Source organism: Petaurus breviceps, unplaced genomic scaffold (assembly GCF_028583685.1).
Source record: "Petaurus breviceps papuanus isolate PSGF00001 unplaced genomic scaffold, PetGlider_PUasm1.0 556, whole genome shotgun sequence".
Lineage (NCBI taxonomy): Eukaryota > Metazoa > Chordata > Mammalia > Diprotodontia > Petauridae > Petaurus > Petaurus breviceps.
Genome location: NW_027186374.1, coordinates 4157933 through 4175582, shown reverse-complemented (window position 1 = coordinate 4175582; position 17650 = coordinate 4157933). Strand labels below are relative to the sequence as shown.

General features: G+C 43.1%; 1 protein-coding gene across 1 annotated transcript; it reads right to left on the bottom strand.

Moving 5' to 3' along the window:
- Positions 1 to 11362: 11362 nt before the first annotated feature.
- On the bottom strand, positions 11363 to 12306 carry LOC138172945 (small ribosomal subunit protein uS5-like). The gene is made up of 2 exons (XM_069102789.1): positions 12221 to 12306; positions 11363 to 12165 (listed from the first exon to the last, which is right to left on the bottom strand). The coding sequence occupies exons 1-2, from the start codon at positions 12283 to 12285 to the stop codon at positions 11457 to 11459; spliced, it is 774 nt and encodes a 257-aa protein (XP_068958890.1). The 5' UTR covers positions 12286 to 12306; the 3' UTR covers positions 11363 to 11456.
- Positions 12307 to 17650: the final 5344 nt, after the last annotated feature.

The window sequence follows — 17650 nt, the reverse complement described above, 5'->3', positions numbered from 1 at the left end:
GTGACTTGCCCAAGGTCACACAGCTAGTAAGTGTTAGGCCACATTTGAACTCGGATCCTCCTGACTCCAGGGCCACCTAGCCACCCTCTGCAGTTTTTTTCTTGCTAATGTCTAATCCATGTTCCACATGACAGCCCTTCACATACAAGTGAATGAAAAATCATTTCTTAAATGCTTATTATGTGCCAAGAGCCATTCACTTGAATACAGTTGCCACCAGAAATTATGGAAATTGGCCCTACAGTCTTTGTCTCTTAGCGTAAGCCAGCACTGAGCTATGGGACCACCTGGCTCAAGGGCCCCCAGGTACAAAGTAGACATGGTCCAGATTCAAACTCACATCCACTGACTTTACCATCCTGCACTACCTCAATGGGGTGGGGGAAGGAGAGGAATAGTAAAAGAAGGGGCCCCTTCTGTCTCCCCTTTTCTCATCTCCCTTCTTAGATGATCTCAGGAAGTAGGAGGGATGTCAGAAGTCATGGATTCTGACAACTGTAGCATCTCTAATGAGAGACTGACCACCCAATGTCCACACAAGGGCCCGTACTAATGAGACTGAGATTATTTCCCAGAGCAACTTGTGGATAAACCCAAACATTAGGAAAGTTTGCCTCATATCTAGCTGAAATCTGCCTCTGTAATTTCCACCCATTATTCCAAGGCCATAGGATGGTAAACTAAGACCTGGAAGGTCATTCAATCCAAGCCCTTTATTTTACCCATCAGGAAAATGAAGCCCAAAGAGGCCAAGTGACTTGACCAAGGTCGCAAATACTAAGAGACAGAAAAGATTCAGTCAGAGCCAGGGCTTTGGGAAAGTCTGTTGCTCTTTCCTCAGAGTTCTGTCACCATGTTTTGACTTCTAGGGTCAAGGAAGGCAAAAACTAGTCCTTCTGTCGCCTGACAACCTTTGGGATATTTGGAAAACTGCCATTAGGGGAAGCCAAGGGTAACGATGCGCAATTATGTGGTACCTACAATGTGCTGGGTCCTATGCTAAGCTCTTTTCACAAGTGTCTTATTTGATCCTCAGTGGTGGTGTAAGGTAGGTGCTGTTATTATCCCCATTTATTGGGTATTCTTAGCCCCACACCAATCTGCCCAATCTTCTCATTCCTGGGCTAACCATTCCCAGTTCCTTTGCCTTTTCAGCCTTGTCTCCTTTTCCTCTTCTGTCTTAGCTCAGTGGGGAGCCCTCACCCAAATTGTTTGCCCTGTTGGTGGCTCTCAGGGTCTGTAACCTTGGGGGAACTCCTTTTAGCTTGAGGATCAGTGGACTACTTGTGGGTATAACTGGGTTGTTGGGGTGGGGGATGGGAGGAAGAAGAGGGTCCAACACTGCTGCTTCTGGGGAAGATTCTCCTTGCCAAAGTTGAGCTATTTTTGTTCCAGATTTGCTTGCCACCTAAACAGAACTCCCCCTTACGGGGTGTTTGTGAATCAGGATTTGGGAAAGAAGAGAGAAAAGGAAAGTGGAGACCTCAATTCCCAGTCCTCATGTGGGTGCAGTCAAAACTCTTGAGATCAGTAGTTTTGCCTTCAATTCCTTACCTTTCCCAAAGAAGAGGGAGGTTGAGGATGTTCTAGTCCCTACAACTTCAGCATGCAGGGCGTGAAATTTAAAAGCTGGAAGGGAATCTTTGAGGCCTTGAAGGCTAACCTCCACCTGAAGAAGAGGTCCCTGTATAGCATGGCAGCATGAAATGGACAGCTCCCAGCACTGTCAAGTTTTCCTGACCCATATCAAGACACATTGTTGGTGGAGTTCTGAATTAGTGCAACCATTTGGGGAAGCCCATTTGGAATTACATAAAGGGATAGAAACATCCCCCAGATCCTGCTGCTAGGCATATTTGGGAAAATGTAGGTGAGGCAAAAACCAAAAGGATCAAGAAACATAAATCCATTTTTAGAATGATATTGGGGCATTAAAATCTCTAGAAGACTTTTCATACGAACGCCTATTACTCTCGGCAGATAGATCTGCCTCCATCTTGTACTTGGGTAAGTGTTTTTCTTTTAATACATTTTATTGATGCCTTTTTCTGTCACAATCATTTCTGAATAGAGCACTGCTAGCGCCTGCCCCATTCCCACAAAGATTAAACCTTCCTATGTAACAAAGGGAATTAAGCAAAAAGCAACCAATCCAGTGAATCTTGCAGCAAAGTATGCAACACTGCCCCTATAGTGCCCCACCTCCATGCTGAAAAGCGATAGGCAGGTTTCATGATGTGTTCTTGGGAACCAATACTGGCCATTGTATTTCTTTGGAGTCTGGGTTCCCTCTAATGCTCCTTTTAGTGATGTCATCATGGTGGTGTATATTTTCTTAATTTGTTAGTTCATCATCTCAGATCTTGAGCTGGAAGGGACTTTGGAGGTCATCTAGTTTAACCCCTTTATTTTACAGGAAAGAAAACAGATCTGGGGAGGGAAAAACTTACCCAAGGTAACAAGTAGTTTTTAAAAATTCAGTTTTATTTTTACTTCTGAATTTTCTTCCTTCTACCTCCCTGACTCCCACATTGAGAAAAAAAGAAAAACAACCTGTTAAAAACATGTATAGCAAAGCAAATTTCTACACCAGGCATGTCAAAAAACATCAATCTGCTCTTTGGGTCCATCTGTTTTCTCTCTGGAGGTGGCCAGCAATGTTTCATGACGAGTCCTCTGAAACTGCGATTGGTCATGCTGTGAATCAGAATGACTAAGTCTTTCAAAGTTGTTTGTCCTTATGATGCCATTGTTATTGTATAAATTTGGTTTCTGGTTTTGTTCACTTCACTTTGCATCAGTTCCTATTAGTCTTTCCAGGTTTTTCTGAAACCATCCCATTCATTATTTCTTTACAGCATAATAGTATTCCATCACATTCATATACTACAACTTGTTCAACCATTCCCCAATTGATACCCCCTCCTACATAAGGAATTGTTATAAATATTTTTGTACATGTGGGTCCTTTTCCTCTTTCTTTGATATCTTTGGGGTATGGACCTAGCAGTGATATCACTAAGTCAAAGGGTATACCATTTAAAAGCTTTTGGACATAGTTTCAAATTGCTTTCCAGAGTGACTGGGTCAGTTCATAGCTGCACTAACAGTGTATTGATGTATGTTTTCTTATAGCCCTTTCAGCATTTATAATTTTCCTTTTATGTCAACTTTGGTGATAGGATTGAGGAGGTTCCTCAGAGATGTTTTAATGTGTGTTTCTCTATTTAGTGATTCAGAGCATTTTTTCATATGGCTCATGATAGCTTGGATTGATAGCTTTTAAAACTTTCTAATCATGTCCTTTGACCATTTATTAATTGGGGAATAGTTCTTATTCTTGTAAATTTGAGTCAGTTCTTTGTGTATATTAGAAATTAAACCTTTGTTGGAGAAACTTCCTACATTTCCTCCAATTTCCTGCTTCTTTTCTAATTTTAGCTTCATTACTTTTGTTTGTGCATTTAAAACAATTTATCATGTAATCAAAATAGTCCATTTTGTCTCCTGTTACCTTCTCCCTCTTTTATTTGGTCATGAACTCTTCCCCTATTCATAGATCTGACAGGTAATTTCTTCCATGTTTCTCTAAATTGTCTATGATGTCACCATCTATATCTAAATCATGTGCCCATTTGGAGCTCGTCTCAGTATATCGTCTGACATGTTGGTCCGTGCTTCATTTTTGCCAGATTATTTTCCAGTATTCCCAGCCTACATGAATGAATCCTCAATCTCTTTTGCTGGATCCTCATCTAGGTCATGCCCACTAACCAAGAGTTCCCCACAGAGCTCTGTTCTGGCACTTCTTTTCTTCTCCTTCTGCATTTTTTTCTCATACTTATCTCATAAGTTCCCATGGATTCTTTGATCTAATTATTCTCATATCTACTTATTCAGTCCTAATTTCTTTGCTGACCTCTGTTCTCATATCTCCAACATCTCAAACTGGATGTCCTATAGACATCTTAAATTCAACAAAAGTGAACTTCTTATCTTTTCCCCAAAATCCTCCCCTCCAAATTTCTCTATTATTTTGAAGGATCTTTCTTTTTTTTTTTTAATGCTTTATTAACTTCTGATTTGCATCATTCATTTCCACCAGATTTTGAGTTACAAATTTTCTCCCCATTTTTCCCCCACCCATCCCCCCAAAATAGCAGTCCCACAGGATATCCCCACCTCCAATCTGCTCTCTCCCATATTTTCTCCCATACCCATTTCGACTTTTCCAGTGGATCTCTATGCCTCAGTGCCTGTACATCCCATTTCTTAATTACATGTAAGATGGTATTAATAATAGTATACACACACACACACACACACACATATATATATATATATATATATATATTTGAATATTTGATTTTAAAACTTTCAATCCCAGATTCATTCCCTTCCCCCCCTGCCACCCACCCCCACTGGGGAGACAAGCAGTTCAGTATAGGTTGTACATGTGCGCCTAATGCAAAACAATAACATAGTAGATATATTGTAAAAGACTGACTACATTTTCCTCCCACCCATTCTATTCTCTACTTTGATCCTGGCCCTTTTCAAAACTGGGTGCTTCCAACTTCCCTCCCCCCCAGGCTGCTCTCCCATCATCCCCCCTCTCATCCCCTTCCCCCCCATTCTCCTGGAGGGTGAGATCCCCTATTTAGTGTGTATTTCCCTCCCTCCTCAAGCCAGATTCAATAGGAATAAGGTTGACCCATTCCCTTTTGCCTTCCTATTCTTCCCCTCCATTGCAACCATTTTCCCTTGCCTCTTCTGTATGAGATAGTTTGCCCCAATCTGTCTCTCCCCATCGCCTCTCATTATACTCCTCTCACCTCTTAATTTCACCTTTTAAGTATCATCCCTTCCTGTTAAATTGGTCGCATGCCCTCTACTATGTATACCTGTAAACACATATACACACATTCACATATGTATTCATATGCCCACATACCCTCATATAAAGACATATATGTATATATATACACTTCTAATCCCTTCAACTACTGAGAAAAGTTTCATAAGTTACAATTATTGTTTTTCCATGTAGGAACGTTAATAGTTCAACTTTGATAAGTTCCTTATGATTTCTTTTCCCTGTTTACCTTCTCATGCTTCTCTTGCTTCTTGTATCTGAATGTCAAATTTTGTATTCAACTCTGGTTTTTTTTCAGCAAGAATGCCTGAAAGTCCTCTATTCCACTGAATGACCATATTTTCCCCTGAAACATGATACTCAGTTTTGCTGGGTAGGTGACTCTTGGTCTTAATCCCAGCTCCCTTGACCTCCGGAATATCACATTCCAAGCCCTTCAATCCCTCAGTGTAGAAGCTGCCAGATCCTGGGTTATCCTGATTGTGTTTCCACAATATTCAAATTGTTTCTTCCTGGCTGCTTGTAATATTCTCTCCTTAATCTGGGAATTCCAGAACCTGGCTATAATATTCCTAGGAGTTTTCTTTTTGGGATCTTTTTCAGGAGGTGATCGGTGGATTCTTTCGACCTCTATTTTGCCCTCTCATTCTAAAACATCAGGGCAGTTTTCTTTGAGAACTTCCTGGAGGATGCTTCTAGGTTCTTACTTTGGTCATGGCTTTCAGGTAGTCCAATAATTTTTAAATTATTTCTCCTGGATCTATTTTCCAGGTCAGTGGTTTTTCCCATGAGATATTTCACATTGCCTTCTATTCTTTCATTTGTTTGGATCTGTTTGACAGCATCTTGATTTCTCATAAAGTCATTAGCTTCCATTTGCTCCAATCTAATTCTGAAGCAATGATTCTCCTCAGTGAGCTTTTGAGATTCTTTTTCCATCTGGCAAATTCGACTTTTTAAGGCATTCTTCTCCTCATTGCCTTTTTGAGCCTCCTTTGCCATTTGAGTCAGTCTGTTTTTTAAGGTATTATTTTCTTCAGTCAGGCTGTTGCCTCTCATTTCATAATTTTCTTGCATTGTTCTCATTTTTTCTTCCCAATTTTTCCTCCACTTCTCTTATCTACTTCTTAAGGTCCTCTATGGCCTGTAACCAGCTTGTATTTTCCTTTGAAGCTTTTGGTGCAGGAGTACTGACTTCACTGTTTTCCTCCTGTTCCATGCTTTGCTCCTTCTTATCCCCAAAATAGGAGTGTAATGTTGGAATCTTCTGTCTGCTTTGTTTCCTCTGCCTGCTCATTTTGCCACTCAATTATTTGACTTTTGGGCTTTTTGCCACAGTAGGACTCTGCCACCAGGCAGGGGAGTTTTCGTCCCAAACACTGGGGTTTTCTCAGCTGCCGGAGGTATTAGATGGGTGCCCTCTCTGAGGTCTCCACACGCTCTGGCAAGCTGGACACACACCCCAGGACCTCCACCCTAGACTTCAATCCAGATCCAAGAAGGTTAAAGCAAGAGCAATTACCCCTCAGACTGGTTGCTTGGTCCCCCTACACTCTGCAGGCCAGGAGCTAAAGCTGCCACGTGGCGCTGGCAGGCTGTGCTGGCGTCTCAGCGGTTTCTCGCCCCGGGGGTAAAAGCCACGCACTCCCACTTACTGGTCCCAAAGTCCAGACTGCACTGGCCTCTCACTTTGTCCTTCAAATCTGTGTCGATAATTCTGGAAATGGCGAGAGCTGCTGCTGATCTGGAGTCCCTCTGGCTGGCGGCTGGTCAGGCCTGCCCTGGGGCTAAAGCCTCTGCGTGGTGCTGGGCTTGGCTCCCAGAGCGCTGTGCTGGCCGATTCCTGCCGGCCTGCTGGGCTGTCCCCAGCAGGAGGTTAGCTTCTCTGTGTCATTTTGTGGGTTCTGCAGCTCCAAAGTTTGTTTAGAGTCCCCTTTTTACATGGGTTGGGGAGGGTGGAAGCCAGAGCCACGGGAAGGTCTTGCTTCTACGCCGCCATCTTGGCTCCGCCCCCTGGAAGGATCTTTCTAAGCTTTGCTTGTACTTTACTTTTGATGGAATTAAATGCTGCCTTCTTAGACATGGATGAACTATCCTGCTGGTAAACCCTGGAGTTGTCATTTCTCATTTAGAACTTCTGAATTTCCTCATCATTTTCATCAAACCAGTCTTGATGTTTGTGAGTCTGACCCAGATAAGCAAATGCAGTGCTGTACACTACAGGATTCTTGACTCAAGAAGAAAGCAGATAAAATTCAATTTTATGCTGATAGTTAACAATCTAAAGTGCTTTTATGATGCCCTAAAGGGTATTTTTGGGCCAAAGATCTATGGTACATCTCAGCTACTCAGTGTTGATGGACCACATTGATTAGTGATAAGGACGTGATCTTAGAGAGATAGACTGAACACTTCCATAGTGCTCTCAACAGACCATCATCAATCAATGCTGAAGCCATTGACTGTTTACCTCAGGTTGAAGTCAACCCCTCCCTAGCTGAAGTTCCAACTGAAGAAGAGGTTTGGGATGCCATTAGGCTCCTTTCACGTGGCAAAACACCTGGTGTTTATTCTATTCCAGCTGAGATTTACAAGGTAGGGGGTCCATTGCTCATACAAAAGCTGACTGAAATTTTCCAGGTTATATGGCAAGAGAAGGTTATCCCCCCAGAGTTGAAGGATTGTCCATCTCTATAAAGGTAAAGGAAATAGATTGTCCCATGACAATCACAGGGGGCTCTCTTTCTAAGTCATTGCTGGCAAGATTCTTGACAGAGTTCTCCTTGATAGGCTGATCCTTCACCTGGAAGGTGGTCATCTACCTGAGAGCCAGTGTGGCTTCAGAAAGGATGGAGTAATGGTGGGTTTCTCCAGGAGAAATTCCAGGTACAGAACAGTCTGTACACAATGTCTGTAGATCTGACCAAGGCCTTTGATACTGTCAGTTGTGAGGGCTTATGGAAAATTGTGCCAAAATTTGGTTGCCTGGAGAAGTTCATCAGCACTGTACATCAATTTCCTGATGGCATGATTGCTCAGATTCTAGATAATGGACAATGGTCTCATGCCTTCCTAGTCACCAATGGAGTGAAAAAAGTCTGTGCTCACTCCTATGCTTTTTAGCATGATGTTTTTAGCCACACTGCCAAATGCTTTCAATGAGGAAGAACATGGCATCAACTTGAAAAGACTTACAAGCCAAGACCAAAGTGGAGGTGGTGCATGATTTTCTGTTTGCAGATTGTGAAGGGTACTACCATCCTTCCAGTCATCTAGGCTTGTAATCTAGGTGTGGTTCTTGACTCCTTTGTCTCACCTCCCACCCACCCACACCAATTCAATCTCTTGCCAAGACCTGTTGATTTTATCTTTATAACATCTCTTCCATAAAGCCCCCTTCTCTCCTCTGATATTACTACCACTTTAGTACAGGCCCTCATCACCTCAGTCCAAGGCTATTGCAATAAGTTGCTGGTTGATCTCCCTGCCACAAGTCTCCCCTATTCTAGTCTATTATCCACTCAGCTGTCAAAATTATCTTTTGAAAGCACAGGTGTCATGCCCCCCTACTCAACAGACTCCGGTGGCTCCTATCATCTCTAAGATAAAAAAAAAAATCCTCTAGCATTCAAAGCCCTTCAGAACTTATCCACACACATACTTTGTCAGTTTTCTCACATCAAACTCTGCCCCCCTCCATGTATCCAGTGACTTTGGTTTACATGCTATTCTTGGAGCAATACACTCATCTCCTGACTGGACATTTTCACTGACTGTCCTCCATGCATTGGATGCTCTTCCTGTTGATCTCTACCACTTAGCTTTCCTGGCTTCTTTCAAGTCTCAGCTAAAATCCCACCCTCTACAGGAAACCTTTCTCAACCCATCTTAGTTCTAGCATCTTCTAAGTATTGCTCACTTCCCATTTATCCTGTATATGGCTTGTTTGTATCTGTTTATCTACATGCTATCCCCCTCCCCATTAGCTTGTTGAGCTCTTTGGGGGCAAAGACTGCCTTTCACATTTCTTTGAATCCCTAACCCTTAGAGCAGGGCTTGACATGTACTACGTGATTAAAATGGTTATTTATGTATAGACTGTCTCATAGACATAGAGCCTTAGTCCTCCAGATGTTTTTTTTAATCATTTTTTTTCTAGCTTTATAATCTTGGTAGCTTCATTTGAATGGTACTAAATAAACAAATAAACTTAGGTAGTATTATTTTTATTATATTGACTCAGCCTACCCATGAACAATTAATATTCTTCCAGTTATTTAAATATGTCTTTATTTGTTTTGTAATTAAGTTAGTATAATTTTGCATATATATATTGGCAGGCATATTCCCACATTTTTTTTATACTATCTAAAGCTATTTTAAGTGGAATTTCTCTTTCTATCTCTTCTTTTTGTATTTTGTTGGTAATACATAGCACATAAGTTAGTAATAAAAGCTCCAGGATTTTAACCCAAGTCTTCTGACTTCAAATCCAGTTGCCTTTCTATTCTACTAGTTCATACCCATCTCCAACTTTGAATTCTTTTATCCATTTCTTACAGCACAGTGATGTTCTTTTACCTTCAGAGACAGCAGCTTGTTTAGCCATTTCCCAACTGATGGGCACCCACTTTGTTTCCACCTCTTTGCTACTTACCACCAAAAGTGTTGTCATTGACCTTTTTGGGAGTATATATAGCCAGTATTGGGGTCTCTGTGTCTGGTATTAATAGTTCGGTGACTTTCCTTACATTTCACATTGTTTGCCAGGAGTCTCTTCATTCTAAATACTAGACTCAAAATAGGAATAAGAATGTCAGAAGGCAGAGTCAAAATGGCGGAGTAGGAGCACGACCTCCTAGCCGCTACAGCTTCCACCTTCCCCAATCCACATAGAAAGGGGACTCTGAACAAACTTTGGAGCTGCAGAACCCACAAAATGACACAGAGAAGCTAACCTCCTGCTGAGGAGACTCGAGTGAGCAGAGGTTTTAGCCCCAGTGCGGGTATGACCAGCCGCCGGCCAGAGGGACTCCAGATCAGCAGTAGCTCTCGCCATTTCCAGAATTATCGACACAGATTTGAAGGACAAAGTGAGAGGCCAGTGCAGTCTGGACTTTGGGACCCAGTAAGTGGGAGTGTGTGGCTTTTGCCCCCAGGGCAAGAAGCCGCTGAGACACTGGCACAGCCAGCCAGCACCACGTGGCAGCTTCAGCTCCTGGCCTGCAGAGTGTAGGGGTACCAAGCAACCAGTCTGAGGGGTAATTGCTCTTGCTTTAACCTTCTTGGATCTGGATTGAAGTCTAGGGTGGAGGTGCTGGGGTGTGTGTCCAGCTTGCCAGGGCATATGGAGGCCTCAGCAAGGGCACCCAACTAATACCTCCATCAGCTGAGAAAACCCCAGCGTTTGGGACGAAAGCTTCCCTGTCTGGTGGCAGAGTCCTACTGTGGCAAAAAGCCCATGGGTCAAGTGACTGAGGGGTGACATGACCAGGCAAAGGAAACAAAGCAGACAGAAGATTCCAACAGTAGACTCCTATTTTGGGGACAAAAAGGAACAAAGCATGGAACAGGAGGAAGACAGTGAAGTTAGAACTCCTGCACCAAAAGCTTCAAAGGAAAATACGAGCTGGTTACAGGCCATAGAGGACATTAAGAAGCAGATAAGAGAAGTGGAGGAAAAATTGGGAAGAGAAATGAGAACAATGCAAGAAAATTATGAAATGAGAGGCAACAGCCTGACTGAGGAAAATAACACCTTAAAAAATAGACTAACTCAAATGGCAAAAGAGGCTCAAAAAGGCAATGAGGAGAAGAATGCCTTAAAAAGCCAAATTTGCCAGATGGAAAAAGAATCTCAAAAGCTCAATGAGGAGAATCATTGCTTCATAATTAGATTGGAGTAAATGGAAACTAATGACTTTATGAGAAATCAAGATGCTGTTAAACAGATCCAACCAAAGGAAAGAATAGGAGGCAATGTGAAATATCTCATGGGAAAAACCACTGACCTGGAAAATAGATCCAGGAGAGATAATTTTAAAATTATTGGACGACCTGAAAGCCATGATCAAAGTAAGAACCTAGAAATGATCCTCCAGGAAGTTCTCAAAGAAAACTACCCTGATGTTTTAGAACCAGAGAACAAAATAGAGGTTGAAAGAATCTACCGATCACCTCCTGAAAAAGATCCCAAAAAAGAAAACTCCTAGGAATATTACAGCCAGGTTCCAGAATTCCCAGATTAAGGAGAGAATATTACAAGCAGCCAGGAAGAAACAATTTGAATACTGTGGAAACACAATCAGGATAACACAGGATCTGGTAGTTTCTACACTGAGGGATCTAAGGGCTTGGAATATGATATTCCAGAGGTCAAAGGAGCTGGTATTAAAACCAATAATCACCTACCCAGCAAAACTGAGTATCATGGTTCAGGGGAAGATATGGTCATTCAGTGGAATAGAGGACTTTGAAGAATTCTTTTTTTTTTTTTAGCAGGCAAAGTTCAATTTATTTGTTTATAAAAAACCATCTATGTGGTTGCCACAGCAGCTGCCTGGGTCCTCTGGACAGATACTCAAGTGTGAGTCTTCACAAGATGGTCGGTGAATTCCTGATAAGGAGACTTAGTGAACACAGTCTCCTTCCACAGGTCTGGGGTTAGATAGCTGTATGTTTTGGAGATGGCATTAAAGGTAGCTTTAGCAAAATTGCCCAGAGTAGCAGTACAGCCTCTTGCAGAAGTGTAGCAGTCATCAATTCCAGCTATGATCAGCAGCTTCTTAGGCACAGGAGCTGAGACAATGCCAGTACCTCTAGGGGCGGGGATCAGGCGCACCAGAACCGACCCACATCGCCCAGTGACCTTGCAGGGTACTGTGTGAGGCTTGCCAGTCTTGTTCCCCCAGTAGCCACGTCTCACAGGAACGATGGACAGCTTGGCCAGAATGATAGCACCTCGAATAGCTGTGGCCACTTCCTTGGAGCACTTGACACCCAGACCAACATGGCCATTGTAGTCACCAATGGGCACAAAAGCCTTGAACCTGGTACATTGTCCAGCTCTAGTTTGTTTCTGAACAGGCATGATCTTCAGAACCTCATCTTTCAATGAAGATCCCAGGAAGAAATCTATGATTTCAGACTCCTTGATAGGAAGGGAGAAAAGATAGATCTCTTCCAAAGACTTGATCTTTATGTCCTTGACTAGCCGGCCCAGCTTAGTAACAGGAACCCACTCCTTGTCTTCTGCCTTTCCTCCTCGGGCCCCGGGGCCACGGCCCGGCCTCAACCTCAGCCCCCACTGCCGAAGCCACCGCGGAAGCCGCCTGGGCCTCTGACGCCGGGGCCCCCGGGGCCTCCCGCACCTCCTGCAGCACCGGCGTCGTCCGCCATTTGGTGTTCATTAGAAGCAGAAGACTTTCAAGAATTCTTGATGAAAAAACCAGAGTTGAATAGAAAATTTGACATTCAGATACAAGAAGCAAGAGAAGCATGAGAAGGTAAACAGGGAAAAGAAATCATAAGGAACTCATCAAAGTTGAACTATTAACATTCCTACATGGAAAAACAATAATTATAACTGATGAAACTTTTCTCAGTATGAAAATAGTTGAAGGGAATAAAAATATAATATATGTCTATATATGAGGACATATGGGCATATGAATACATATGTGAATGTGTGTATATATGTTTACAGGTATACATAGATAGAGGGCACGGGACCAATTTAACAGGAAGGGATGATACTTAAAAGGTGAAATTAAGAGGTGAGAGGAATATAATGAGAGGAGATGGGGAGAGACAGAATGGGGTAAACTATCTCCTATAGAAGAGGCAAGGGAAAATGCTTACAATGGAGGGGAAGTATAGGAAGGCAAAAGGGAATGGGTCAACCTTATTCTCATTGAATTTTGCTTGGGGAGGGAATAAAATACACACTAAGTAGGGTATCTCACCCTACAGGAGAGTAGGGGGGAAGGGGATCAGAGGGGGGATGATGGAAGGGAGGGCAGGCTCGGGGGGAGGGAAGTTGGAAGCATCCACTTTTGAAAAGGAACGAAATCAAAGTAGAGAATAGAACAAGTGGGAGGTGGGATAGGAGGGAGGGAAATAGTCAGTCTTTTACAATATATCTACTATGTTATTGTTTTGCATTAGCTACACATGTACAACCTATATTGAACTGCTTATCTTCCCAGTAAGGGTGGGTGACAAGGGAGGAAGGGAATGAATCTGGAATTCAAAGTTTTAAAATCAAATGTATATATATATATATATATACATATATATATATACATACACACACTATTATTAATACTATTTTACATGTAATTGGGAAATAAGATATACAGGCACTGGGGCATAGAGATCCACCATGCCTTACTGGAAAAGTCAAAAGGGGTATGGGAGAAAATATGGGAGAGAGCTGATTGGAGGAGGGGATATCCTGTGGGACTGCTATTTTGGGGCAGTGGGTAGTGGAAAAACAGGGAGAAAATTTGTAACTCACAATCTGGAGGAAATGAATGATGTAAATTAGAAGTTAATAAAGCATTTGAAAAATGAAAAAAAAAAAAGAATGTCAGAAGCTGGCACACAATCTTGAGGTCATCAAATGACCCCAATTCATTTTACAGGACCAGAAACGGAAGCCCAGAGAGGAATCTGAGAGCTCATTGACATCTCACAAGGCTAGATGGCAGCAGAAGCAGCATTAGAACTCAGGTCTTCTCATCCTGCATTCAAGGCTCTTTCTGCCTTATCAAAGCTGCCTCATCCAGCCTCATCCTTAATCTCTGTTTATAGATCTTTATCCCCATTAGGAAATCTAATCAATGTGCCTTTCTGGAGTATTTGTTTGAAATTTTAATTGATATGTTGAGCTGAAATTAAGGATAGTAATGATCCTTAAGAGACTTTCCTCATGGCCTCTCCCCCTGCCCCACTCCAGGTGGCTAGAGGCAGGAATCAGACTGTTACTGCTCCAGGAGAGTAAATGACTCTGAGTCCAGTAGACTGAGGTTTCCTTTCTTTTGTCTCCATTATCCAGCCATTGGCCAGCTCACCTAACAGAATCATCATACGGCCCATGTTGTATCCTGTCAGCCACCAGGATATCAAGAGAGACTTTGCAAAGTGTTTTGCTCAAATAAAAATCTGTTTTTTTTTGCAGCATTCTCCCAACCTGCCAACCTGTAACTGTAAAAAAGGGAAATCAGAGGGGCGGCTAGGTGGCACAGTGAATAGAGCACTGGCCCTGGAGTCAGGAGGACCTGGGTTCGGATCCGGCCTCAGACATTTATCACAAAAAAATGCTGTGTGACCTTGGGCAAGTCGCTTAACCCCAATTGCCCTCCAAAAAGAAAAAAAAAAAAAAGGGGGGGGGGAGAATCAGAGAGATGGATATGACCTGTTTTTTGTGAGTAAATTTGTATGAAATCCAAAGTATTCCCCATTCATGGAATGACTGAGGAGACATGTCCCTTTTCTAAAACATGAGCTCCTCAAGTTTTTCCCCCAGTTTTTGATACCTTAAATTGTTTCCAACCTATGGGATGAATCACTGGAAGTTTCAAGGAGAATCCCAAAAGCAGTAAAAGTCCAGCTAATTACTCCATCCTTCTAAACCTTATTCAGTCCTAGTTACAAACTCCCACCTTCTAAAACTCCCTTCTCCCTTTCACTATTTCAGGGCCAATAGAGGCAACTAGGGCTCAGTGGATAGAACACCAAGCTTGGAATCAGAAAGGTCTGAGTTCAAATTAGCCTCTGACACTCGTTAGGCGTGGAACTGTCACCTGAAGCTGTAGCATATGCAGTGGCCACACCCTTATGGCAACCAGCAGGCGTCAGACCCATCAGTGAGTTAGGGGCATGGCTACCCCAAGCATCTGAAGACTCCCATTTCCCCAACCCCTGTAGAATGGGGGGGATGAGAAGAATTTTTCCAATGGCCACCAAGGTGGCTGATGCCGGCACTGTGGAGCTCTTAGAACTGGTCCAGACACGGAGGACACCAGAGTCATTCGCTGTATCCCCGGCCACGGCCACCCATCCTGACTTTGTCCTGGACATCAACAACTCTGGTGGAGACAGTGAGGCTGCTGTGGGAGACAGCTGCGCCTCCCCTCATGATGTCATGGGTCCTCTTCAAAAACCAAGGACAACCAACAAGAGCTGTATGACCCTGGGCAGATGGCTTCGTCTGTCTTTGCCTCAGTCTCCTCAACTATAGAATGAGGATGACACCTCCCTACCAGGGTCGTGAAGATCAAACAAGACAGTGTTTTAAAGCTCCGAGCACAGCGGCTGACACACAGTAGATGTTGAACAAATTCTACCTATTACTACTATCATCAATTATTACATTTGAGCCGGATTGTCCTACTAGGTGCAGCCAAGCTCAACATTCCGTCTCCTGTCTCTGCGTCTTCATATAGGTTGCCTCTTGCTCTCCCTCTCCACCTCCATCTCTTAGTGGGACAGCTTTTTCATCCCCCACTCTGGTTGGTAGCAGGGCTCCCAGAGGGGTTCTTCCTTGAGGGTTCTAGCTGTAACCCTGAGGGGCTGGGTTCCTAGCACACACTGACCATGGATACCCTTAATTGTTCTTTCCATTAACAATCAGCCAATTGGTCAGTTCACTTTTTAGGATAGAGATTTACTGAAAAGGCATAGTAAAAAAAAAAAAACAGTTGGCATAAAATATTTTCCCTATAAAACCTGGGGCATATTCATCTACAAGTGTACACATAATCCAGGGGCAAAGTGGGTTTAAGTGAAAAATACAATGGTGGTGCTCTGAGGAGAAATCTGTGCAGAACACAGGTGATCAAAGGGTAAATGCAGCTGGGCATGTCCAGAGTGGGCATTCTTCTCTGTACAAGGGCTAATATTCCTCAAAGCTACTTCCACCTTCAGGTGGTTTTCTGTGCCTGTCTTTGTCCTTAGTATGTCTCTCTCTGCTCATGAGTGCACCCACTCCTTTCTTAAGTGACAATGTTTGTCCTCAGTATTTCTCTTGTGGCTGTATGTCTTGACTCCTTTGGGTCCCTTCTCACCTCAGGTAGGTGGCACAGTGGGTGGAGTGCTGGAGTTGTTGGAAGGAAGACTTGAGTTTGAATCATGCTGACACTTAGTGGCTGCGTGATCCTAGAGGGGTCATTTGACCTCAAACACAGTTTTCTCATCTATAAAGGGGGATGAGGGTGGGAGGGGAGATAGCATCTACCTCACAGGATCAAGTGGGATAACATATGGAAAATACTTTGAAAACCTTACATTGCTTTGTAAACACCAGTTATTTGATGATTATTACAATTATGATTATTCTCAGTGATATAGTCACTGGGGACAGAAGGGAGGAAGGAGAGAGCAAAAGAAACTTTCTCCTGCCTCTCCCCCTCCTAGGAGCAATTCCATTTCAGGCTCCTGCATTTGGATTCTTTCATTCAGCCTAGTTTTTGCTTGACTGACCATTGCTGAACTTATCTAGTTAATCAAGGGCTCTCAAAGTGTGGTCATTTTGTTGAGTTACTACCCGGTTATTCCCTCCTTGAACCAATCAGAAAGGTTCACACCTCACAAGGAGATCTAGTTCATATATTTAGAAGTTCATCCGTCCCTATGCTGATTAACTGAGATCCGACTAGGGAATGCCTCCATCATGTTCTCCCCCTAGTTAAACATTTGCTCCCTGGAGTGCTTTTGGCAAATTCCACAGTCCCAACTTCTGAATACATTCTATTGACTTGGGAGGGGTCAAACATTATCCTTTCCCAGTACCTTCCCCAATGCTGTATACTGCAGAGTAAGGATGCTGGGAAGGTCAAAGAACTTGTGAATGGAAAGCATTTTGTAAATCTTAAAGTACTCTGTAGCTACCAGTTAAACTAGTAATAACAAGTTTCTTAGTAGCAGTTTACAGTCACCCCTGCTCCAGTCTGGTTGTGTCTTCATTCCCTGAGCCTTCTATTACACTCTTGGGGAGCTCAAGCAATGTTCATAGACTCACGCAGAGGTGGGCTACTAAATGTCTAGCATCTGGGCTCTGGGGTGGATAGGGACGTGGAGGATGGGAGAGTATCTGCACAGACCCTTTTAAGCTGAATCTGCTTACCTGACATTTCCTTAAGCCTGTGCAATCAACAAAACAATAAAGCAGTCCCTGGTTCATGGCCATTGCTGATTTCTGAAGTATAAATGCCTGCACTGAAATGTTCACAGTTAGAGCTTGCAAGCTGGCTCTGGCATACCCATTCTAAAGAACCTCAGAAGAATGGATGTACAATTCACATCAGGAAATCAACATGCCCCCCACTACTTCCCAATAAGTACTGATTTTTATTCATTTTAATTTATTTCATTGTGAGGATCAAATAAGAGGGTGCTTTTAAAGCACCTAGCATTACCCCATTTGGGTTTTTCTTGATAAAAATACTGGAGTGGTTTGCCATTTCCTTCTCCAGCTCATTGTACAGATGAGGAAACTGGAGCAAACGAGGTTAAGTGACTGGCCCAGGGTCTTACAGCTAGGCAGTGTCTAACAGCAGATAATTCTTCTCGACTCTGCTCTATCCACTGGGCCATCTAGCTGCCCAACACATGCCAGTGCAACTTATGATTTTACCAAGTTCTGATCAGTTACCTCCTCTCTTTCAAAATACGTAGTGATAGGGGCAGCTAGGTGGCCCATTGGATAGAACACTGGCATTGGAGTTCAAAGCAGACTCAGATACTCACTGACTGTGTGACCCTGAGCAGGTC